Source organism: Ipomoea triloba, chromosome 10 (genome assembly GCF_003576645.1).
Source record: "Ipomoea triloba cultivar NCNSP0323 chromosome 10, ASM357664v1".
NCBI lineage: Eukaryota > Viridiplantae > Streptophyta > Magnoliopsida > Solanales > Convolvulaceae > Ipomoea > Ipomoea triloba.
Genome location: NC_044925.1, coordinates 9,309,316 through 9,335,191, shown reverse-complemented (window position 1 = coordinate 9,335,191; position 25,876 = coordinate 9,309,316). Strand labels below are relative to the sequence as shown.

Here is a 25,876-nt window from a genome sequence, read left to right as displayed (position 1 = left end):
ATCAACACTCACAGCACTCAACAACTGCCCTCCCTTCTGGGGATCCTTTAGATGGCAACCATCTAGCCCAAAAAAAAGGTCTACACCCCCTCAAAAAACCTTCTTTGCAAGCTCCATAACAAATATAAAGTCTGACAAATCTAGGTCTTCCATTCACACTAAACTGACCATCAACCTTCATCTTGACAGAAGTTCCAGGATTGCTCCTTCTTAATTCTTCACAGTAGCTATTCAGTAACTTGAACTGCTCTGAATCATCACCTTCTAGTTGTTTTAGAGCCTTTTTTTTTTAGCCCTATAAGCTTGGTGTTTAGTAACCTGACATTTCAGCTTAGCCTTGACATGTTCTTGAAACTGTACTCTGCCCCATTCACATTACTCCACGACATCTTCACCGGAGCCACTTCCCCACACCAATAGCGCACTTCTGGCAAACATTGTGTTGACCCAATAGAGCTTAAAGACATTGTCGACCGAGCTTGGAGCGACTTCTTGTTCAATATTAGCTTGGACCTTAGAGCTTGACTACGCTGCTGCTGCAGGTTAGGACAGAAATAACAGACCAGGCGGAGAAAAGGGGGGAAAGTGAACTTTAGTATATTCACTCCAATGTGAAATTCCACTTTTGCCCATGGTATAAACGGTGTTAAGCCAATAATCTAACAGAAGGATTAAATTGACAACCATCTCAATGATTGAGGGACCAAATTTGTTCAAATTGAAAGATAGGGATAACATTTCAAATGTGATAATGATTGGGGGACCAAAAGTGCTTTTCCCCCTTTTTAATATGTTGAATGCTCATTTTTAGTGTACTATGAATTTTTTTTTTTTAATAATGAAATATGAAGTACAAAAATGAACTTTTAGTAAATAAAAAATAAACAAGCAATTTATATCGTGGACCAGGGTACACAATGAATTGTGCACCCCCGTACCAAAACGACGTCATTTTGAATTGTGTTAATATTCTGTGTATTCTTTGAAGACATTCTGTGTATTATAGACTACGATTCTGTGTATTCATGTTAGGGGTACTTAAAACTTAGGTTGTGACGTGTCATGTGTTTTGTGTATTCGAATGTTAGGAGGAGGATTTTTGTGTAGTTGTATCAATATTCTGTGCATTCCCTCAAGTCATTTTGTGTATTCTAGACAAGGATTCTGTGTATTCATGTTAGTGGTATTTAAATACAGGGGTGATGTGTTTGTACTTAAATACATGGGTGATGTGTTTCTGTATTTGGTGTTTCCATATTCTGTGTTGTATTGTAGACTACGATTCTGTGTATTCATATTAGGTGTATTCGAACGTTAGGAGGATGATTTCTGTGTAATTGTATCAATATTCTGTGTATTCACTCAAATCATTCTGTGCATTCTAAACAATGATTCTGTGTATTATAAACAATGAATTCCATGAAGTCATTCGCGTCCACATCCACTAACATCGAAATGACGTTTAGGACCAATCGATATAACGATTGAAATAAACATGCATTTCAGTAATTTATCTTACAATATGGAGACATAGTTTAATGTTTAATACATACTGATCAATTGCCACATCACAAAGTTAAATAATAATATATTTAAAAATGATAAAATCCCAGAGAGTAAAACCGTGTCATGAATTCTCACAAAAAAAAAAAAAAAAAAAAAAAAAAAAAACGTGTCATGAAAAGATAGTAACATATACTCAACACAGCAGCACAGGGGCCAAGTAACCAGGACATGAAGATTACTTTATTGCCAATCCAGAAGTCAGATACAAGGGGATATTTACAAGTGAAGGATAGATAACTTAAATATGTACAAATACAGACTAGAATAACATAGCTTGTATAACACAAGAGGATTAGAGTTCCATAACCATCTTGCACTATACAGAAATATATACAAATAAATAATAAAGTCAGCCCAACACACATCAATACCACTTCCACGATGGATATGGATCGGCAGCTAAACTTTATACATTTGTCGAGACAGACATGGCACTAAGTTCAACATGGCATTTCTTACCATCGAGCGCAGGGTGAACAACCACAGTGGCTTGAGCATCTTCCCGTGAAATGTTGTCTTCTCCGACACGAGAAACACAAATAGAACCCACAATCGGCCTTTCATCCGTCACAACCCCTTCTGGTATAATTTCCCATTCCTCCTTGAGGGAAGTGATCTCCAACCCTTTCTCTTGGTGCCTCTCCATGTCAAACAAGGTGGGAAGGATAACATAATCAGTAACTGGATTATAGAAAGGATCGTGATCCGCCTTCAGCCAGTGTTTGATAACCCTAAAAACATAACGATCACAGATGATTCCTCTGTGATCTGCAGGGACTCCAACCCTTGCTTCTGCATTAAGCCCATCTGCCTGTAAAAGTGGGAGCAAGAACAGAAACATGAGGAGTTAGTATCTGTCAAATTATGATTTGAAAAATAAACAGTAAATTATATTGCCTCAAGTTATGCTTCAATTTCTTCAATTCTTTCTAGCTCCAGAACTGACATAAGTTTATGTTTGATAACCCCCAAAATTAAATTTCGGGTCATTTTGATAACAGCTGAATAGTACTAAGCCCTATGCCCAATAGGTGCTCTTTAGGCAGTGAAATTCTATAATATATAAATCTGAATAATTAATGAAATTGCATTGATTTTGTTAATCTTTCATTTTAACATTACACCAAGGATGTGTTTGGTTCATGGCATTAGATACAAGGAATGGGAATGAAAGTCATACACATTATTTGGTTGACAACTTTTTAAACCATAGGTATAGGATTTTTTTTTTTGAAAACAACATAGGTACAGGATTTAATTGCCCCTATAATTACAAAACCTATTACCTAACATAGTTATCACAGCGTCGCCTAGTCGTCGACTAGGCGACGCATTGGCGTCCTGTCGGTGGAGACAGGACGCCGGGAGGCTTCGCCTCGCCTGAAAACGGGGGGCGAGCTCCGGCGTCGCCAAGGCGTCGGCCAGGCGTCGCAGGCGGGCGCCATGGACGCCGACCAACCCGCAAACCCAACCCATTTTTTTTTATTTAAAAAAAAAAAAGTCTGACCTAATAAGAAGAGAGAAGAAGAAAGGATTTCAGATCTAGTGCGTCGACTAATGTCTCCCACAGCCATCGCCGTCGCCCTCCCACAGCCATCGCCCATCGCCGTCACCGTCGCCCTCCCACCGCCTGAGTCGTCCTTCTTTCTTCTCCATTTTCTTTGGTTTTCTCCATCTGCGACTGTTTGTCTTCCTATGGATTTGGGTTATAAACTGCCAGACTGCCACTTCTTTGGTTAATAACATCAGTGGGCAGTGGGCAGTGGGCAGTGGGCAGGGGCAGTGGGCAGTAGGCTAGGGCGGCAGTGGGCAGTGAGCAGTAGGCTAGGCAGTGGGCAGGTGCAGTACAATTTATATGTTTAATTGTTTATAAATATATATATATATATATATATATATATATAGTATTTTTTAACTTGTCGCCTAGTCGCCTAGGCGACAAGGCAGTCGGGAGGCGCCGCGACTTCACAGGGCGCCGTGATAACTATGTTACCTAATTTAAATCAAGTATCATTCCACTAATTCAGCCTTATACCTCCTCATTTCATGGCCTCCTCACTACATTGCCTACTCTTTCATTGCCACCACTCTAATCAATTGCCTTGACTTTTTGTTTTTATATTTTTAAAACCTTTATTCCGATTATAGGGCCATACATATATATTAGTAATCATTCTAATTCCACCCCACTACCAAACATGAGAAATAATTTCACCAAAATCCATTCCAATTACCAAATATTTGATTCCCATTCAGATTCTGATTCCCATGTTCAAACCAAACATGTACCAAGGAAAACCTTTTTTAGGATTCTAAGTGTAGAATCCAACTACAATATCTCAGATGGATGAATACACTAGTACATTACAGCTTCTAATAAAACAACACCACCCCCTAAATAAATGAGAACTAAGCACTCCCAATTCGGAGGACTGAAAGTCCAATACCAGGAGGGCTTCCGTTTAGTCAACATCATTGGCTAAAGGAAAGGTAAACTACCAGGCAAACAAAGCAAACTACATTGTTTCCCGCAAAGACTCCATTTTTGCTAGCAATGTCTCACATCAGAGGAAGAGTAAAATGCTTAATAAAATTTTTACTATTTATTAAAAAAAAAAAAGTGAAGTGACATAAAACCCAAATGCAATATCCAAAATAAGTGGAACATATACAACAAGAAAAATATTTCACATGTGAACTTTAAATGAAAACAGTACCTTTGCAGATTCTGTTGGAACTGTTCCATCACCATCAACATATATGTAATCAGCCTGAAAAATATGCACAAGCAGATGCATCTTAGCTACTAACTACCGGCAAGAGCTTCAAATAAAGTGGAGATGTATGCTCTAGAACATCTACCAGCATCTACGAGAATGAATGAGAATAAATATTTAAGCTATTCACAACAAGCTAAATGCGAGATGTTCAATGCAACACACAGAATAAATGGTTTTACCGTTACAAAAGGTAGCTGCTTTAAATCCGAGACAGGTTTATCTGCACTTCCATAACTGCAAAGCAGTAAACATTGAGTAGAGTTGAAAATTGAAATAGATTCAATCTATGATTATAACATTAGCATATAAAATAACTTAAGCTTGCCAGTTTCGGATACACTACTTGAGAAAGAGGACTCAGTAAGTACTACCTGACAGTATGTGGTGTATCATAGTTAGTCCCATAGATATTATAAAATTTGACTGGAGGAGGCTTCTTTGCACAGTTTAAAATATTTCGGGTCTCATTGGCCCATTTCAAGATTTCAACATTAAATGGTAAAGCAATATCAACACCATCATAGATCACCTGCAAAAACAGAACTATCCATTCAATTACTCCATTTTATTTGATTAAGGTAATAATTGAAGAAACTTCACAAGGAAAATGATGAGCTGAAATAACATTTTAACTAAGTCGACAAATAATAAAATAACATGACACATTTGAATTGCTTATAAACTAGAAATACAACAAGAGTTGTGATATGGTTTACATATTTCCTGAATATTGAAACAAAATGCCCAAAAAGATAATTTATCCTAAATCATTAAGGCTAGGCAACAAATTGGCAATCAATTTCATTAGACAGTTATAAAGGTAGCAGTAGAAATACAGTTCTCCTTATCCTTTTAGTTTCCCATATACCAATTGGGATTTCTCTAAATTTTAGGCATTCATATTTGAGAATGAGTGACAACTTACCTTATTATTTTCGAGAGCTTCCTTCAAAATTGATACAGCTTGAACTGGAGGATAGGACTCCAGCATAATGGAAGAATCTCCATTGCTATTAGAACTCTCCCTCCAGACTTGTAGAAGTGGTATGTCTTCCCAGTTAAAATCTGGAGAGCCCATCAATTCATATATTGATGGACATTCAATTAACTGAAACATAAAAAGTTGTAAAATATCAACTTATTACTCTGTAAAAGATAGATTGAACAAACAGTATATAAAGATAAACTTGGGTAAAAGGACCCTGGGACCAGAGGAAAAACTAGGAAGTTCGGGAGACTATACAATATCGAATGATATGAAGTACAAATCTACGGTCTAGATAAGCTTAGAACTCTTAATGAGGATTGCATGTGTTCCCAACATTAACCAAATACAGAAAGATTAAAAGCACATACCATTTGGTGATTTTTTTTCTAAAAGACAAGTAACCTAAGTCCACTTCCTAGGGAGAAAAGGGTCAGTGCCTTGAGGAGAGATACACATTGTCTTAGGGCCAAGATCTGCCTGACCAACACCCTAGCTAACTCAGGATATTTATATTTCCAATCTAAATCCAAGGCAAGACTATACATCTAATAGAACTTTGCCACACCCCACACAACCTACAACCTATGGTAGCTAGTTAAACCATGAGCTTGCATACACAAAAGGACATTCAACTGATACACATATATGCTCCACAAGAGCCATGACCTTGGATCACAGGAATGAGATAGATTTAGAAGTGAGCACCAACAAAAGAATACAGATATAGAGCTAACATCTAATAAAGTGGCCATTTTTTTACATCCCATAAATGCAGAACACACAGCCACATTGCTGATCCCCACCAGTCACCAGATTTAGATAAGGAACATTGCCACATGCAACCTACAACCTATGCTAAAAGATTAAGGGGTGTAGCTAAACCCTGAGCTTGCATTAACCTTTTACTGGAAGAGTTTGCTTGGACACAAACTTGATTACCAGGTTGAGAAAGATTTAGAAATTAGAACCAGCAAAAGTATACAAATAGACAACTATCACATATTAGTATTGTTGAGAATTATTATATTATGCCTTGAAAGATGAAATGGCTTCAATAGTGTAGCATAGAAAGATGAAATGGCATCAGTAGTATAGAAAGATGAAATGGCTTCAATAGTGTAGCATAGAAAGATGAAATGACATCAATAGTGTAGAGGTTTCCAACATGTATATATATGGCAGCATGCCATTGTAGTAAATGCAAGTAAGAAACACAGATTTTTTCTGATTTCACATGGTATCAGAGCCTCTTTCCTAGGCTGTTTTTCTTCTGGTTTTTCTTTTTCCAAATATTTCCGGCAGTGGCGTAAAAACAGCGACTGTTTTCCGGTCATATCTCTCTCCTCCGGTCTCCGATCAAGGTGTCGTTTTCTCCATTGGGTTCGTTTCGAGGAGACGTATCTAGCAGTGTTTTTTTTCCAGATCCTTCGCCGTCGCCGGTCAACGGTACTGTTCCGGCAAAATATTCCGGTCAACGGTACTCTCTCACTCACCTGCTAATATTCCTTTTTGTCAACCATGTCTTCAACTGGTATTGAGGAAACTTCTCACAGTGTTGAGAATGTTATTTCTAGCTCAGTGTTTGTGCCTAATTTATCTGGAAATCCAGTTATTACCTCTGAAAAATTATGTGGGTCACAAAACTACCATTCATGGTCTGATGTTGTTGAAATGTGGTTTATGGGCCAAGGTGTTAGTGACCATTTGGAAAAGGGGGAAGAAAAGGTTCCAGAAAATGAGAAGGCAATTTGGAAAAGAGTGGATGCCCAACTTTGTAGTCTCTTGCGGCAATCCCTTTCACCTGAGTTAATTCAACTGTTCAGAGTTTTTAAATCATGTATTGAGGTATGGAATCAAGCCAAGTCCTTATACACTAATGATGTTTCTCAATGTTACACAGTTGTTAATAATTTGGTTAACTTAAAGAAGGATGGTATGAGTATGGAAGCCTTTCTTGGGAAAACTCAAAGTTTATTAACTGAGTTTAATAAGCTATTACCATTGGAGGGACACCTGCGGAACAGATTGCCCAACGTGGAAAATTTTTTGTTGTTTTTGTTTTATCTAAATTAGGCCCTGAGTTTGAGAATACTCGAAACCAGATTCTTGGAGATAATGTTGTACCAGGGATCCAAGAATTGTTCAAATGCCTTCTTCAAGTGACTTCCTTTCCTGGTGAGACTTCTGCACCCACCACAGACCAATCTGCTCTTGTGATCCAAGGAGGTCGAGGTAACCATTTGGGCAACCGAAATAAAGACCGTAGTGGGCAGAAAAACACTAGATATTGCAATTACTGCAACCGATCTGGACACACACAGGGTCGATGCTGGAAGCTACATGGGAGACTAGTGCTTGCCCCTACAAATGTGGCTGAGCTCAAACAGGGTCCAGGTTCTAAAACTATCTCTCTTACAGAATATGAAGAGTTTGCCCGATTTAAAGCTAGTGCCCAAGCTGCTGTTGTCACTCCTGTAGCTCACACCAAAGAGACTCACACTGCCCTGGTTTCTCAATCTGGCTCTCTTGGATCATGGGTCCTTGATTCAGGTGCTTCTGAACATATCTGTGGTAATTCTTCTTTATTAACTCACTTCACAGATTCTAAGTCTCTTCTTCCATCAATTGTATTTGGTAATGGATCCATATGTACTGCTCATGGTGTTGGTAAAGCAAGGCCTCTTCCTAATTTACCTTTATCATCAGTTCTGTATATACCTACATGTCCTTTTAACTTGATTTCCATTCGTCAACTTACTCACTCTCTGGATTGCCTAGTTACCTTTTCTTCTGATTCTGTTATTATACAGGACCGTCGTTCGGGGAAGACGATTGGCTCGGGATATGAATCAAAAGGACTATACCACTTATCCACTCCTGCTTCCGCTGTCTGTAGTGCTACTATTTCTCCTTCCCTTACTCATTGTCGTCTAGGTCATCCGAGTTTGAAGAAACTACAACAACTTGAACCAAATCTCTCAAAGTTGTCTTCACTAGAGTGTGAATCTTGTCAGTATGGAAAACATTCCAGAACTTCATTTCCTGAACGGGTCAACAAAGTATCTTCATCTCCTTTCTCTTTAGTTCACAGTGATATTTGGGGTCCTAGTCGTGTCGCATCTGTGTTAGGTTTTAGGTATTTTGTTACTTTTATTGATGACTTTTCTCGTTGTACTTGGGTTTTCCTAATGCAACGACGTTCTGAACTGTTTCACATCTTTCAAAAGTTTCATAATGAAATTAAAAATCAGTTTGGAGTGTCTATTAAAATTCTTCGGAGTGATAATGCCAAGGAATATTTCAATACTCCTTTGACTACCCTTCTTGACTCGGAGGGTATTCTCCATGAGTCTTCTTGTCCGAACACCCCACAACAAAATGGTGTGTCTGAACGGAAGAATAGACATCTAGTGGAGACTTCTAGGACTATGCTTCTTCACTATAAGGTCCCTTCTTGTTTCTGGGGAGATGCTATCCTTCATTCATGTTATCTTATTAACCGTATGCCATCATCTGTTTTACACGGCAAAATACCTTACAACCTACTGTTTCCTCAAGAGCCATTAAACAAACTTCCACTTAAGGTTTTTGGTTGTACTTGTTTTGTTCATGATATTACTCCTGGTCGTGATAAAATCGCACCCAAATCTTTGAAATGTATTTTTGTGGGGTACTCTAGGGTTCAAAAAGGTTTCAGATGTTATTGCCCCGACACACGGCGGTTCTATGTATCACCAAATTTTACCTTCTTTGAAAACACTCCATTCTTTTCATCTGACTCTACAGGGGTTGTGGATCCTTTTCCTGATGTCCTACCAGTTCCCTCGTTTGAAGGCGGTCCTTTTCCTGATGTCCTACCAGTTCCCTCGTTTGAAGGCGGGATAGAAATGCCACTACCACCAGTTCCCTCGTTTGAAGGCGGGATAGAAATGCCACTACCGCCTAGTGTCCTACCTCCCAATCCATCACAAACCCACACTGTTTCTCCTTTCCAGTTCACCTATCATCGTCGGTCAACATTGCCACCAACCACTACTGCTGCAAACATTGAACCTGCTGATTCATCTCCTGAGCTATCTCTTCCCTTGGATGCGGTTCCTGTTCCAGTTTCCAGTCCTCCCATTGCTAGTCGGGTAGGTAACCGGTCTACTCGCAATCCCTATCCTATATATAATTTTGTCTCTTATCACCGTTTTTCCCCTGTTTATAATGCCTTCATCTCTAGTTTATCATCTGTTTCCCCTGTTTATAATGCCTTCATCTCTAGTTTATCATCTGTTTCTGTTCCTAAAAATGCCTTCATCTCTAGTTTATCATCTGTTTCTGTTCCTAAATCGGTTAAAGAGGCTCTTTCTCATCCTGGTTCTGTTCCTAAATCGGTTAAAGAGGCTCTTTCTCATCCTGGTTAGCAACAAGCTATGGTAGATGAAATGGCTGCTTTACAATCCTCGGGAACTTGGGACTTGGTTCCATTACCTCCTGGCAAAACAGTTGTTGGTTGTCGATGGGTCTATAACGTCAAAGTTGGACCAGATGGACAGGGTCGATGGGTCTATAACGTCAAAGTTGGACCAGATGGACAGGTAGACAGACTCAAGGCCGTCAAAGTTGGACCAGATGGACAGGTAGACAGACTCAAGGCTCGACTCGTAGCCAAAGATGGACAGGTAGACAGACTCAAGGCTCGACTCGTAGCCAAAGGGTACACTCAAGTATTTGGCGTTGATTACACCGATGCATTCTCACCTGTGGCCAAGATCTCTTCCATCAGGATCTTTCTCACTATTGCTGCTATACATCATTGGCCTCTATACCAGTTAGACATCAAGTTCTTACATGGGGATCTCAAAGAGGAAGTATATATGGAGCAACCTCCTGGATTTGTTGCTCAAGGGGGAGAGACTAACCTGGTTTGCAAACTAAAACGCTCTCTTTATGGATTGAAACAGTCTCCACGTGCCTGGTTTGGACGCTTTAGCACAGTTCTACAAGATTCACGTGCCTGGTTTGGACGCTTTAGCACAGTTCTACAAGATTTTGGGTTAATTCTTGGACGCTTTAGCACAGTTCTACAAGATTTTGGGTTAATTCAGAGCAAAGTGGATCATTCTGTGTTCTATCGGCATCAACAAGGTAAAAGTATTTATCTTGTTGTTTATGTTGATGATATTGTTATCACAGGAGATGATGCGGAAGGAATGGTCCAGTTAAAGCAACATCTTTTCGAACACTTTGAAACAAAAGATCTTGGAAAATTAAAATACTTCTTAGGGATAGAAGTTGCCCAGTCAAAGCAAGGGATTTGTATATCTCAACGAAAATATGCTTTAGACATATTAGAGGAAACAGGTATGCTTGATTGTAAACCAATTGATACTCCCATGGATCCTAATATTAAGCTTGTACCAGAACAAGGGAAACTCTTTTCAGATCCAGGAAGATATCAAAGGTTGGTTGGAAAACTGTTGTACTTAACAGTCACCCGTCCTGACATTTCTTTTGCAGTGAGTATTGTGAGTCAATTTTTGGCCTCTCCATGTGACAGCGATTGGGATGCTGTCATAAGGATTCTACGATACATCAAGAAGTCTCCCGGGACCGGAGTGTTATACAAGGATCATGGAAATACAGAGAAGTCTCCCGGGACCGGAGTGTTATACAAGGATCATGGAAATACAGAGATTATTGGTTATACTAATGCAGATTGGGCTAGATGCCCTTGGGATAGAAAATCAACATCAGGATACTGTGTTTTTCTTGGAGGCAACCTAATATCTTGGAAAAGTAAGAAGCAAAATGTGGTGGCTCGATCTAGTGCAGAGGCAGAATATCGGTCAATAGCCTTGGGAACATGTGAACTAATCTGGTTAAAGCATCTCCTATCTGAATTAAAATTCTACATGAAAGGGCCGATTAAACTGATGTGCGACAATCAAGCAGCTTTGCATATTGCATCTAATCCTGTCTTTCATGAGAGAACAAAACACATTGAGATTGATTGTCATTTTGTTCGTGAAAAGATTGCATCCGGAGAAATTGTTACCTCATTTGTAGGTACAAATGATCAGTTGGCTGACATCTTCACCAAAGCTTTAAGAGGTCCTAGAGTTGAATATTTGTGTAACAAGCTTGGAGCTTTTGATATTCACGCTCCAGCTTGAGGGGGGATGTTGAGAATTATTATATTATGCCTTGAAAGATGAAATGGCTTCAATAGTGTAGCATAGAAAGATGAAATGGCATCAGTAGTATAGAAAGATGAAATGGCTTCAATAGTGTAGCATAGAAAGATGAAATGACATCAATAGTGTAGAGGTTTCCAACATGTATATATATGGCAGCATGCCATTGTAGTAAATGCAAGTAAGAAACACAGATTTTTTCTGATTTCACAAGTATATTACTCTCAACTGAATTTCACAAACTAACCTCCAAAGAACCATCTAAAATTATATCCCCTAACTCTTTAAATATGTGAAAAATATAGATCTAAGGTGTATTTTGGTTCATGGGATTGGAGGAGATAGGACTAGTAATCCCTATTAATTCCATGCTGTTCACTTTAATCTGGGAATAGGTGGCAAAACCCCTACACAATCACAGAAGTAGGGATAAAAATAAAGAGGAAGAGGGTATTGTTTTGGATAAAAGTAGTGAACAAGCCACAATTGAAGCATGACACATGATAGTTATTTGGGATGATTTCAGAAAAGGTGACTAACTTAGCAAATAAAAAATAGCAATGTCCATAAAGGAAACAAGTAGAAAGTGAAAGGAAAGCAGTCCGTACCAATTGGTGCATGCTCCACTTAGATATGAAAAAATTCTGTTCCCACCCTTCCAGAAAAGACATTCCATTAAAAAATGTAGAGGTAATATAACCAGGTGCACCTGTTAAAGTACAACAAATTTTAAGCCAACAAATCGTTTTGTACTTGATTGAAATAAGCAAAGATATCATAAAACATTAGAAGCCCAAATTATAAACTGGAAGTATTTTGTTTGACATATTGACCTAATGCACTAGTGTACTGATTTGGAGAACAATATGCCATTATAAGACAGAATTTGGTACAAAACTTTAAAAATTTAATATAAAACTAAACATCATAACAGTAAGGGGTTTAGGTTAGGAACAATATCTATTACCAAGTTAAAAGAGAGCCAAAAAAGAATGAGGATTTGAAAATAACAAAATACACTTTTACCAGGATTGTTTTGGGATACTGGATGTGAAAGAAGTGGTCACTCTATTAGATGAAAGAGGTGATTGAAGTAGAAAAATGTGAGTGCAGACAACAGATAGAACGACTAAAAATTTAGTCACAACTTGTTAAAGCGGGCAATCATGAATTCAATAACTTAACTATATAAGAAAAGATCCAAAGCATAAAGAAAAGTATGGATGCCAGTTCTTTGACTGATTATTTTTATAGTAAAAAATGCAACACACCTTGGAAAGGAGCAGCAATTGCTATCCAGTTTTTTACATACTTCTCAAAGATCTGCAGCAAACATCATCATGAAAGCAAGCAGAATTTCCACCAAAATTGAGTTCATTAAAAATCAATTATGAAGGGAGGAAGAGTCTAGAAAAATGTCTTCTCAAAGAAAATAACTGTTTAATAACAAAGGGTAAACTGAAACTTGAGGGAAGGAAAATTTTACATCACTGTGAAGGTTCATGAAGCATTTCACAAGGAGACCACCCATAGAATGACTAATGATGTTTATCTTTTTGCCCCCTGATGCAGTATATATTGACTTCAACTTTGCAACAAGGCGCTCCAGTGTTTCATGAAACCTTCAAAATGAACATAAAAGAGCATGTCAAGGAATAAGCCACAAGTGAAATACTTTCATCAAAAATAAAGAAAATGTTATAGTCAAGATTCTATGAGTAAACTGAACACAGTATTGCTTATAATATCCTAATTAAGATGCATAAAGGGAGAAGACAGGAACAACAGAAGTAAACTTTAGGAAGTGGGGGCAGACAAATGAAGACCCAAAGTGACCCTCCTTGTTGGCTCATAAGCAGTCTGATCTGGCAAGTTCAACTAAAGCTATGATAGTCGATGGATGAGATCAGAATTAGGTTTAGTGGCTATGGCTTTCACACAAAAAGCTTACCACACAAATAAAAGAAATATAAATAAAAACACTAACTATAAGGAGGAACTGTTGGAAATTGGAATACCCACCAAAAAATGACCTGTGTGCATGGCTTGGGAAGATAGTCATATGGAATGGACAATCCAAAATTCCAAATAAGTTTACTCAGTTTGAAAAGTCACATAAAATTCACCTGTTGCTCTGGCGAAAATCATAACCAAACCCAAAAAGTGTTGTTCCCTCTTGGTAGCCCCACGTGAGCATTTCAGCTATCATATCATGGAAATAATATACACTGTCGCATCCAATAATCTGCAAGAAGCAATAGCCATATAAGCGATGAAAGTTGAAGTTCATCACTAGTTAAAGAAACGAAGTTGATAGTAAACAAAAAGATGTTCTGAGGAGGTTAAATAGTAGTATAGTACTGCCAATTATGTTCTAGAAGACTTCATGGAGCTTTAAGCTCCAAGTATAGATGAATTTTTGTAAAGATTGTTGTGCACCAACTAAGTGCATCCTTTTTTGTGAATAAATTACTTAGATGAAAACATTCCATAACTTGGACAAACTTGGAAGGATAAATAGTTAAATACTACCTCTGTCCACAAATTAGTGTCTTATTTACTATTCAGTTAGCCAATTTAAGTATTGATAGACATAAGTTTATGTTTTCAAAATAAAAATTAGATATGAAGAAACTACATGTTAAATACTAGTAGTAAAAATCACAACAAAAAGTTATTTAAAATATACTCTAAATTATTAGTTCCAATTAGATTGCACTGACCCTCAAAAAGCAAATAGGTTTTTTATTTTTACTTTGGATAGAGAGTAATTTATTGGCTGCACTGTGCTGTCAAGTATGATAAGTAATTTGCGGGCAACAGCTTCGTAATTTCTCAAGTCATGAGGGGTAATTTCTCAAGTCATGAGGGAAATTCAAAATAATAATTTATAAAAGGAGTTAATACCACTTTTGGTCTCTTAAATATAATGGCATTTGCACATTTAGTTCTGTACTATCAATTTGATCAAGCATAGTCCCTCACTCCCTCGATGTTTTGAAATTATGGTGTGCTATGAGTACAAAACTTAAGTTCATTTGCACTGGAACATTAGTTCATTCAATAGTGAACACATGCTGAATGTGAACATTTAATATGTTTAAGTGAACATTAAAATAAAATCAAAAGTGAAACAGTTCATTCGAAGTGACCTATCAGTTCAACAAATATGGACATTTTCCAAATCAGTCATGGACATCTTAGATTTTGTGTGGTTTTGCTCTATATTCACTTGATTTATCTTCCCTAGAAGTAACTTTGTTCAGCATCACACTATTAACACTTAACAGTATCAATATAAGGCTCCTACAACTGACTGCTATTATATCGAATGTATTGTTGAAAAAGACTGCATATAGCCTAAAAATGAAAAGTTAAAGACTGCAGAAAACCACAGTTTGGTAAGAGATGTAACTCACCATATCAGGATCCAAAGAATCAATGGCGTATAACCCATATCTATCTTCTGGAACCTCAATACTCGTATCAGGGTCTAAAGTCACTGTTTTACCTATTCATAAACCCAAAAGGAGGTCAGTATTTCCAGTTTTTCCTTTTATAAAGTAAAAGATAGCTACTGTAAAATATTTTGTATATGTTCATCCATCTGTCATAACTAGTATGAAACAATATAAAAGCATCAAGGATTTATAATGATGGTAACAATTCAAAATTGAACTCCGTCAATATCAGAGAATAAGAAATATGTGTCACAATTATCCAATTACATTTCAAAATTTGATTTGGGAACTTAGTATATTATCACTCCGTACTATTTTGGTTTTTTAAAATAAATATAAAAAAGCAAAACTTTATACGAACTAATTTTGGAACTGTTCAGGAAAAAAGAATTAAAGACACGACAATCAAAACCAAAAGAGAAAGAAAATTAGAAAGCGTGATCACCCGTGGAAGAGTCGAAGCGAGACCAGAGCTTATCACAGAACTCATGGTCGGCGCCAAGGATCCGGACCCAGATCCGTTCAGATTTACCAGTTTTATTATTGACGGCGTTGATAATTGAACCGGCTATTCCAGGAACCAGAAGCACCGGGTCGAGCGTAGGGTCAACAAAAGTCTGCGTCTCCTTGATCAGCCCTAGCCATAGCTCCAATGACTTCACTATCTCCTCTAACAACGCCATCAAAATTACAGATTTTCTCCCTACTAGTATATGTATTTCAGGAGATTTCGGGTTTAACTCGGATTAGGCAGGTCTAATTTGATGGGAATTGAAGAAATTGAGAGCCTACGGAGAGCGATTTGAAGGGGATTTAGGGAATTAAGAGGAAGAAGTTGGGGGAGTGGAGACTTTTGGAGGCGCGGCGGCTGGGTAGGTGGCTTTGAAGGAGGAAAACGGTGGCGAGAGGTTGCGGGGAAGAGCCGTGGAGTTAACGGAAAGTCTTGCAGCCTCCCTGGGGCAGTTCAATTATCTTAGGCCTTAGCTACCGAGTTGTGGCCATTAATTTGCTTGTTATGCGTATATTTACAGTTTTGTCCTTCAGAAGCCAGACTTTTCACGTTTGACGTTTCGGCTCTCGTTACTTTGTTTGGGAGAGTCATTCACGGTTTCAATGTTAATTTTTTTTTAAACAAAATTTAGAAACGAGTTAATATTGAGTATAACTAGAATTTTCGTCCGTGCGTTGTAGGGAATGGATTTATTATAATATTTAAAGAATATTTGGATCAATATACAATTATATATATTATAACATCGTATTATATAGCGCAATTGATAAAATTGATTGGATCGATTATGTTTTTTGATGTTTTCCTGGCTTGAATTAGAACAAATAATTGTCCTATTACTCATGCGTGGATAAATTTTTTTATTATATATTGACATAATAAAAATAAAGATGAAATTATAAAAAATTCTAATATGGAACGTGTACATTTATTTGATTATAAGATTAGTACAAAAGTATTACTCAATTAATTGAATAATATATGACTTGTTTGTCTAAAATTATCTTAAAAAGATCTATAAGTAATATGACTTATATAATTATATTATTACTAAAATAAATATGAGAAAATGAGAAATAAATTAATTATAATTATTATAAAAATAAATTCAACGACCAATGTTTAGCTTAATTACCATAATAATTATTAGGCAATTATTATTAGTCAATTACACTAATATATGTGTAACTATACTTTTATACTTTAAGTATATTCATTTTCACCACATTGCATTTAGTTTTATCTTCCTCCTCCATATTTGAATGAATTAATTTTGATTATTATAAAAATCTAACAACCCATGTTCAATTAATCTTTTTTAAAGTTTAAATAACTTAGAGTTTTCAAAAGGAAAGTATAATTAATTATTAAAGTTTTTAAATAATTTTCAGTCAATTAGTAACATCCTTTTCTTTTTTCGATAAATGATTTTACTTTATTTAATAGTGTTGATACGTGAGTATACATATTATCAATTAATAGATATTAGTTAATTTCTATTTTACATTTTATTAACAAATAAGCTTTATTAATTATTTGACCAATAAAATATTTAATTAGTTGACTACAAAAGTTTGGGCGGAGAACGAAATAGAAGGATTTTACTTTTATATATAGTAGAGAATATAGATTACGATCTTTTTATATTTTAAATCAATTAGTAATATCATTTTTTTCTTGGAATAAGGGTCAAATAAGTCACTGAACTACACACAAAACTGCAATTAGGCCATCGAACTCAAAAAGAATGCAATTGGATCCCTGAACTACTACATAAACTCATGCAATTAAATACAAATTGACATGTTTAAAAAAAAAAGGGTTCACCTGTTTACCTACAATTGTGATGACATGGCGGTTACTAATTTTAAAATAAAAATTTTAAATAATTTTAATTAAAATAACTAAATAATAATAATAATAATAATAATAAAATAAACAGACGTCTCCAACAGTTCTTCTATTTTTTTTTTAATTATTAGTGCCAATTATTATGTGTAAATTAATATTAAGAAACCTTATCTAGGGAAAATGAAAAGAATTACGTAGTAATATTTACCTAATTTTCGTTTCATTTTTAATTGATGATGTAGAATATTATTATTGAAATATTTCCGTTTCATTTTTAATTTTCGTTCCTTTTTTAATTTATCTTTAATATTGTTTAAAATATGCCTTTATTATTGATGATGTAGAATGTTTTATTTTTTAATTAAAATGCAATGATATGACCATTTCCTTTTTCATTTTAGTCAATTATGAATATTTTTTATTTGCAATCAATTATTAATATTCATTTCCCTTTATATATTCAGTCAATTAATAATATCATATTCATTTTTAGTTGATTATTCTTTTTTTTTATTTCCAGTTAATTAGTCAATTAGAATAATAGATCCACTGGTATTTTTACCTAATTTCTATTCTATTTTTAATTAATGATGTAGAATATTATTATTGAAATATTTTCATTCCATTTTTAATTTACCTTTACTATTGTTTAAAATTTAAAATATGTCTTTACTATTGATGATGTATATTATTATTATTGAAATATTTCCTTTCCATTTTTAATTTACTTTTACTATTGATGATGTAGAATATTATTATTGAAATATTTCCGTTTCATTTTTAATTTTCGTTCCATTGTTTAAATTTGTGAAAGATTTATGATTTAATTGTGATTTGATTTATTACTCCTAGTACTTCGAAAAGTTTGGTTACAGCTTTTGACCGTGATAATCAAGTAATAAATTTTTCAAGAAACTCATGTTAGATTATGTAATTTTTTTTTATACATTATACTACTTCAATTTAAGATATTTGTATGAATGTGAAAATATATTTTGTATTCTTTTAGGTATTTTACAAGAGACGAATGGTGTTGTATTGAATAGTGTTAATAGTATTCAACAGAACTTTGAAAGTAATTCTGTTGTTTATTGTGGATCGACTATAGGGAATGAAAATGTTACGCCATTTGTGGAAGCTACAATTGAAGGTTATATTATTTAATATTTCTGACCATTTTGGTATTATTTATTCAATTTTGACAATTTTGTTAATATTATTTTTAATGTAATTTTTTTTTTGTATTTTGTAGTGCCATATTTTGACAACGGAGATTCAGTGTTTAGTTGTGAACATTGTGGAGCAATGTTTTGGTATGATTGAGAGATTAAAAAGTGCTAAGGTTAATTGTGCTCCAAAATTTTCCATATGTTGTGGGAATGGGAAGATTAGTTGCCAAAGACAAATGTTCCTCCTCCGAAATTATTTGAATTGTTTTTTAGTGGTAGTGCTATGAGCAAGAATTTTGTACAACACATTCGGTCGTACAATAGTATGTTCAGTTTTACATCAATGGGCGAAAGAATTGATAAAGAAGTCAATATTGGTGGTGTTCCTCCTGTCTTTCGTTTAAATGGTCAAAACTTCTATTTAATGGGAAGCTTATTACCTATTGATGGTATCAATGCTAAATTTGTCCAACGTTACATTCATGATTTAGAAAATGAAGTAATGAATCGTATGAGAGTTGTCCGGTTAGTGAAGTAATATTAGCCCTTATTTTTATATTTTTTTGAATTTCGTCATTTAAATATTATTGATTACTCTTTATTCTTTTTTATATTTTAGGAAAGAAAGTAATGTTGAACAGTTGGATGAAGATGTGGTCTCTGAGATACAGGTAGAATTGAATGCGAACAATGTTTTGGTGAAATCATTTAGAATGACTAGGGATGCAATTCAAGAAAATCCCAAAGTAGAAATCAAGATGAAATTAATTGGGAAGCGTAATAATGATGCTCTCGCCTATAATTTGCCTTCCGTTTCAAAAGTTGCTGCACTTATTGTTGGTGATTTAGATACAAATTTATGCAAGATAGACATATTGGTTGAGACCAAATCTGGTTTACTTAAGAGGATTAGTGAGTTGAATCCATCATATTTGTTGTTGCAATACCTGATTTTGTTCCTCTACGGAGAAGATGGTTATAGGGAGGATATTGCTTTGTAAGTTGTAAGAGTTGTTGAGAGTGGAGCTAGACATCGAATTGTATTACGAATTGAATAGGAATTGTATTACCATATTTTACAATATTACGAAAACCTTAATAGTATATAAGTGTTTTTCTATTAGAGTCAATTCCTTTTTTGGTCCTAGACTTATGGTGGCAAAGACAATTTTAGTCCTCCTTAAAAAAATCAGACAATTTGTGGACAGAGTTATTTTAACGAAGACAATTTTGGTCCTCCGTCTAATATCCCCGTTAGATAACCGTTTGAGGGAGTGCAACTTTGTCATTTCACAAGAGCTCCTCCTTTTTATTTCATCCTGAGTGTTGTGTTCTTCATTGTAGATGTCACGAAGCATATTTGTGCTCTCTTAGATTGGAATTGAAGTCAGCCGCCAGAGTAGAAGCAGAATTCTTCGAAGGAAAATGCAAAGATCTAATGGAGGAAGCTGCAACTCTTCCAATTCTTCGACTACAAGGAGAAAGATATATGGGGAATAGATTTCGATGCAAGTTTGTGAATGTGGCTAAGAAATGATTTTGAGAACATCTTGGACCAGTGAGAACCCAGGCAGGAGGTATTGGGACTGTTTAGAGCATCCTTATCAGTTGGAGTTTATTCTCCAGTTTTTTGTGGGCCCTAGTTTCCACCTCATCATCCACTATCTCTTTCAATCACAAAAACTCTTCACCACACTAGTTTGAGTTATTTCTTAATTTTTTGTGGACCCACCATTTTATTCCATTATATTTTAATTATTTCTTTATCTATTTTGTTTATAAATTTATAATTGTATTAAAAATAATTAAACAATACGTGTTATAATTGTAAAGTTAAAATTTATTAATAAAAAAATAATTATAATTAATATGCTTAACACCTAATTAATTAAAATGATAATTGAGTAATTTGAATGAATTGAGAGTAGGATAGAATGTGAAAAAAATTGAGAGTTAAAATCATATTTATAGGCAATATTATCATTAATTTTATTTTTTTTTTTATAAAAAAAGCTGTTGCCAGGTAACGGCCGGAAATATGGTCGTTGCCTGGCAACGACATTGATTTTGGCCGTTGCTAGCAACGGCTAGAAATTAAATTGAGAGTGGCCGCCAGTTGGCGGCCACTCTTAATCTATTAAAATATTATTGTTATTATTATTTTGTCTGACAATATTCAACCATGTGAAGAAGAATGATTTTGTATATTATCAACTATTCACATCAGTTTTGGATCATACCCATGGATCATTACTATTCCAATATCTACTTTTAATCCATTGATGGGCATGCTCTTAGGATGCAAGGTTAGTTGAAAATTATTTTTGTAAAGTTTTGAAGGTTACTGGAAATTTATAGTATTTGTTTTTGGTTTGATGATTCAGGGTTTACTGTTAATTGGTTGGAAAAAACATGATTTCTTTTTTGAATTTGTTCAATTTTGTCAGGATGGATTCGTGGCTTGGTACGGTCCCCTAATTTGCACTAGGTCAAAGATGATTATACCAGGCCTATTGAAGAGAATCAACAAAAATGAAGAAGAAATATCTAATTTAAAATGCAGGTTGAGAAGATGGGAAGATAGTGAATTGGAGGGTAATCATATGAGTAGAAGATGTAGAACCATCACTACAAGAAAAATGCTCATAGCCAACACCACAAAGACAACATTTTTTGACAAAAGTGTTGTCTTTTGTTTAAAAGACAACAAGTTTGTCCAAAACCGTTGTCTTTGACGCAACACTTTTGTCAAAGACAACGGTTTTTACCAAACCGTTGTCTTTAGTGTGTTGTCTTTGTGCATTTTGTGAAAAGACAACACCACAAAGACAACGGTTTTTTTAAACCGTTGTCTATGTGCGTGTTTTTTTTAAGACAACAGTATTATTTAACCGTTGTCGTTGGTGTGTTGTCTTTAATTGCTCTTGAATACACAACGCTACAAAAACAACGGTGTTTTAAAACCGTTGTCTTTTCTCAGTCTTTATTTTTAAAAAGACAACAGTTATATTTAACCGTTGTCGTTTGTATGTTGTCTTTAAGTGCACTTGAATACACAACACAACAAAGACAACGGTTTTATAAAACCGTTGTCGTTGCACACTCTTAATTTTTTAAGACAACGGTATTATTTAACCATTGTCATTGGTGTGTTGTCTTTAAGTGCTATTGAATACACAACACTACAAAGACAACGATTTTTTTAAAACCGTTATCTTTTCTCAGTCTTTATTTTTTTAAAAGACAACTGTTATATTTAGCCGTTGTCGTTTGTGTGTTGTCTTTAAGCGCACTTGAATACACAACACAACAAAGACAACGGTTTTATAAAACCGTTGTCGTTGCACACTCTTAATTTTGTTAAGACAACGATTTTTTTAATCGTTGTCGTTAATGTGTTGTCTTTAAGAGCTCTTGAATACACAACACTACAAAGATAACGGGTTTTTAAAACCGTTATCTTTCCTCAGCCTTTATTTTAATAAAGACAACGATTTTAATTAACCGTTGTCGTTTGTATGTTGTCTTTAAGTACATTTGAATACACAACACTACAAAGACAACGGTTTTATAAAACCGTTGTCGTTGCATGGTCTTTATTTTTTTAAGACAACGATTTTATTCAATCGTTGTCTTTGGTATGCTGTGTTTAAGCGTACTTGAATACAGAACACTTCAAAGATGACAACGATTTTTTTTTTTTTGTGTTTTATTTTTTAATAAAGACTACAATTTTATTGTTCCATGGTCGTTAGTTGGTTGTCTATATATTTTATATACTTACTTAATTTTTTTAAAAAAAATAAGACTTATTATAAAAAAAAATAAAGATCTTATTATACAAAAAAATAAAAACTTAATTATATGTTAAAAGACTTTTTTTTTTTTGAATACATATGTTAAAAGACTTTAAAAAAAATAAAAGTTCAAAACTTACACACTTTATTAAAATTTCCTTCCCTCTCAAATAAATTAAAATAATTTATCATCCCTCTGCTTTCACACTTACCATACGGCACCCTCTTAGACTTACGCAAATTAAACCCTCTCAATTAAAACCTCCGCAGAGGACAGCGGTCCCCAATTCGCAGCCGTAGTCGTAGTCGCAGCCGCAGCCGCAGCCTCCCATTGGAGTCGCCGGTCGTTTTTTGTCGCTCAGCCATAGCCGCCCACAAACTCGAAGTCACCGGACCACTGACGCCCTGCTCACTCACCGCTCCGGCCGCCTCTCACTGTCTCCCTCACGCTCTCCGGCGACGACCTCCGCACCTCTCAAGAGTGCAGCCAGCAGTGTTCATCCTTCATTCACAAAGTAATTTTTTTTTTCAATTTATACTGTAAATCTGTTAGTAGTTAATAATTTGATTTGTTAGCGATTTGGTCTATATGTTTAATTTTAATTTAATTTGTTTAATTTTAAAATTTAATTTGTTTCAAGTCTGTTAGTGAGTTAATCTGTAAGTTTAATAGAAAGATTAAGATGACTAAAGGGATTTGCAATACAGATGAAACAGAAATAATGGCTTGTGCAATTATCATTTCTTGTAAGATAATAAGTGTGGTGATAGTATCCTTTCTGAGTAATATACATGAAAAAGTACACAGCTGCAGTTATTTGTACTTATCACTTTGTAGAGTACAAAAGTGGTTCTGTATGTATATTTTTAATCTAGACACATAACCTCATTTATATAGAGAATGGTAACATTTGAGTTCCACCATTTCACTTGTATGAATACTCTAAGTCACTGCACTAATTTGAATTTTTTGTTAAGTAAAGAGTCTTATTAAAAATTATCAAGTTGGTATGACCCAAAGTTAGATCACCAAATTGTATGATCTTTACAATTTTGTCTTAGGGTTGATATATGCTCAAGGCGGCAATTTCCTTTGGTATTGTTTATGCTTTCCCACAAAGTTTCCTCCCTATTTATCAAATACTAGTTCTGACTCTACTAATGTACTAAATTGCACAATAGACATTTGATGCCGTAGATGGAAAACAAGCTAGACGAAAGGGAGTTTTTTTATCATGGTAATACTCTTTCACTATTTTTTGCATCATCATTTTATTCATTTTTTTAAAAATTATTTTCTATGTACTTCCTGTGTTACTATTTGAATGCTGACTACTACACTTTTGATAAGTGACATTACTTCCACAAACTATCCAAGATGTGATGCACTTGCATGTACGGTATGTATGGTTTTCTACTTTTCATATGGTGAATGTGATTAGCTATGGCTGATTGTAAATTAGAATTTTCCAGAGGTCTCTGTTTGGTATCTTTAATTTTCCTGTATGCATGTGGATATATTTATTATTTTGTTTTTATTATTTTCATAAATATGGACTGAGTATAAAATTACTAGTATATATTGCTTTGAATAATAGAACATTAAACTCTGCCCAGTTAAGAAGACACTAAATCCTTCTTTTTGCAGTTATTTCATCAACACTCTAAATGGAATGGAGATATGGGCCTAAGTTCTGAAGGGAGAGAGAGACTAGTGTAGACTCACAGCAACGGTTAGTTTAAATATGCAGTGATAAAATTGAAGGGAGAGAGAATCTATACAAAGAATATATGGGATTGTCTTGAGCTTTTGTTGGTTTTATAGTTAAATATGCAGTGATAAAATTGAAGGCAGAGAGAATCTATACATAGAATATATGGGGTTGTCGATCTTGAACTTTTGTTGGTTTTATTGTTACTTTAAAATAATAAGTTTGTATTTATTTGTTGGATGGCAGTGCCCAAAGTTCAACAACGATTAAAGAGCTGCTAAAGGAGAACCATAATGTAAAACACATGAGGGAAATCTTTCAGAAGTCAGAAACAATCTTCTCTTCTTTCAAAACTTACCAGGCAACTCAGTATCCACGATAATCGAGCAGCTTCTGCCTCCAACTACTCAAATGGTGAAGCAGGTAAATATTAGGCTTAATACTCTCTCCGGTTTTGAACTCCACATTTAGTGTGTTTGGAAAGGGCAAATTGTGTATCAAGTTGTATAGAGTAGGTATGCATTTGATTAGAACTTTGTAAACATTTAGACTTGGTGATTGGAATTGTTCATTGTATTTTGAAGTAGATGATGAATTTTTGTGTATTTTGAAATATTTTACATACTAGTAAAAGATGATTATCTTAATGAATTGATCTTTGGTATTTATGGTGTTTAAATAAATTGTTTTTATTACATTATGCTTAAAATCAAAACAGGTTAAAAACGGTTTAAAACCGTTGTCTATGAATGTGAGAATAATGGTTTTTAACCGTTGTCTTATATATCAAAGACAACGGTTAAAAACCGTTGTCTATCGGCATGACTTTCAACAACTCTTATTTTAACAACACACAATAGACAACGGTTAAAAACCGTTGTTTTATATAGAAAAGACAACGGTTAAAAACCGTTGTCTATGCTTGTGACTTTTAACAACACTGGTTTCAACAACACTCAATAGACAACAGTTTAAAAAATCATTGTCTTTTATAGAAAAGACAACGATTTTTAACCGTTGTCTATGTGTGCGACTTTTAACAACACCGGTTTCAACAACAGTTAATAAACAACGGTTAAAAAATCGTTGCGTTTTCTAGAAAAGACAACGGTTAAAAACTGTTGCCTATGTGCGTGACTTTTAACAACACCGGTTTCAACAACACTCAATAGACAACGGTTTTTAAACCGTTGTCTGTTCTAGAAAAGTAATCGTTGTCTTTTCTAGAATAGACAACAGTTAAAAACCGTTGTCTTTGCACGGGACTTACAACAACACTGGCTTCAACAACAGAAATTTTACCTCATAGACAACGGTTAAAAACCGTTGTCTATGAGCATTTTTCTTGTAGTGCATAATGATAATGGTTATAGTTGCCCTTATTGTACTGATGGTTCTGCCCTAGCATCTAATATCATTGCATTGAAACCTTCAGATATATTGTTCACAAGTGCATCAGAAATAGGAGAAGAGTTGAAATGGAACCTTGACCATTCTGAAGGGTGTTTCTCTACTAGCCAATTGTATGCATCCACATCTAACTTCTTGATTTCCTCCATAGCATCAGTGAAAGAGTTTACAGTTGTTGCCTTGGCTGCTGCCTATAGTGCATCTTTCAATGCCTTGCCCACAAAACCTGCCAGCTTCATGTTGTCATGGAGATGCCTAACACAAAATCTATGTGTAGCATAGGGCAGTACATCTTCAAAAGCAGGCAGTAGACCTTTTTGTTTATCTGGAAAAATGGATACAAGTTAGAACACAGGTAATAACAATATAAGCACCATTGGAATATGTTAGTTACCTGAGATAAAGGTTAATTATTGTTCTGCTTCTGGTGTGATTTGTAGGTCCTTCTT

The 25,876-nt window shown here is 35.0% G+C and overlaps 1 protein-coding gene and 1 long non-coding RNA gene across 3 annotated transcripts; one reads left to right on the top strand and one right to left on the bottom strand.

Moving 5' to 3' along the window:
• Window positions 1-1,724: 1,724 nt before the first annotated feature.
• Window positions 1,725-15,970, bottom strand: LOC116032186 (lecithin-cholesterol acyltransferase-like 4). The gene is made up of 11 exons (XM_031274633.1): window positions 15,423-15,970; window positions 14,936-15,027; window positions 13,643-13,761; window positions 13,003-13,138; window positions 12,788-12,839; window positions 12,125-12,225; window positions 5,272-5,454; window positions 4,718-4,875; window positions 4,526-4,580; window positions 4,284-4,337; window positions 1,725-2,377 (listed from the first exon to the last, which is right to left on the bottom strand). Exons 1-11 carry the CDS (start codon window positions 15,658-15,660, stop codon window positions 1,973-1,975), a joined length of 1,593 nt encoding a protein of 530 aa, XP_031130493.1. The 5' UTR covers window positions 15,661-15,970; the 3' UTR covers window positions 1,725-1,972.
• A 6,576-nt stretch (window positions 15,971-22,546) lies between these two features.
• Window positions 22,547-24,696, top strand: LOC116032991. 2 transcript variants are annotated; one of them, XR_004100813.1, is made up of 4 exons: window positions 22,547-22,820; window positions 23,488-23,543; window positions 23,954-24,038; window positions 24,264-24,696. It is a non-coding gene; the product is annotated as an uncharacterized LOC116032991 (long non-coding RNA). The 2 variants fall into 2 exon arrangements; XR_004100814.1 differs by having other exon boundaries at window positions 23,488-23,705.
• Window positions 24,697-25,876: the final 1,180 nt, after the last annotated feature.

Excerpts from the sequence above, each read along its gene's own strand:
- LOC116032186 (XM_031274633.1), bottom strand. The coding sequence starts at position 15,660 with ATGGCGTTGTTAGAGGAGATAGTGAAGTCATTGGAGCTATGGCTAGGG. Across the intron at positions 13,762-14,935 it reads ATTCTTTGGATCCTGATATG|ATTATTGGATGCGACAGTGT; the intron begins GTGAGTTACATC and ends TGCTTCTTGCAG. Across the intron at positions 13,139-13,642 it reads GATTTTCGCCAGAGCAACAG|GTTTCATGAAACACTGGAGC; the intron begins GTGAATTTTATG and ends TTCATTTTGAAG.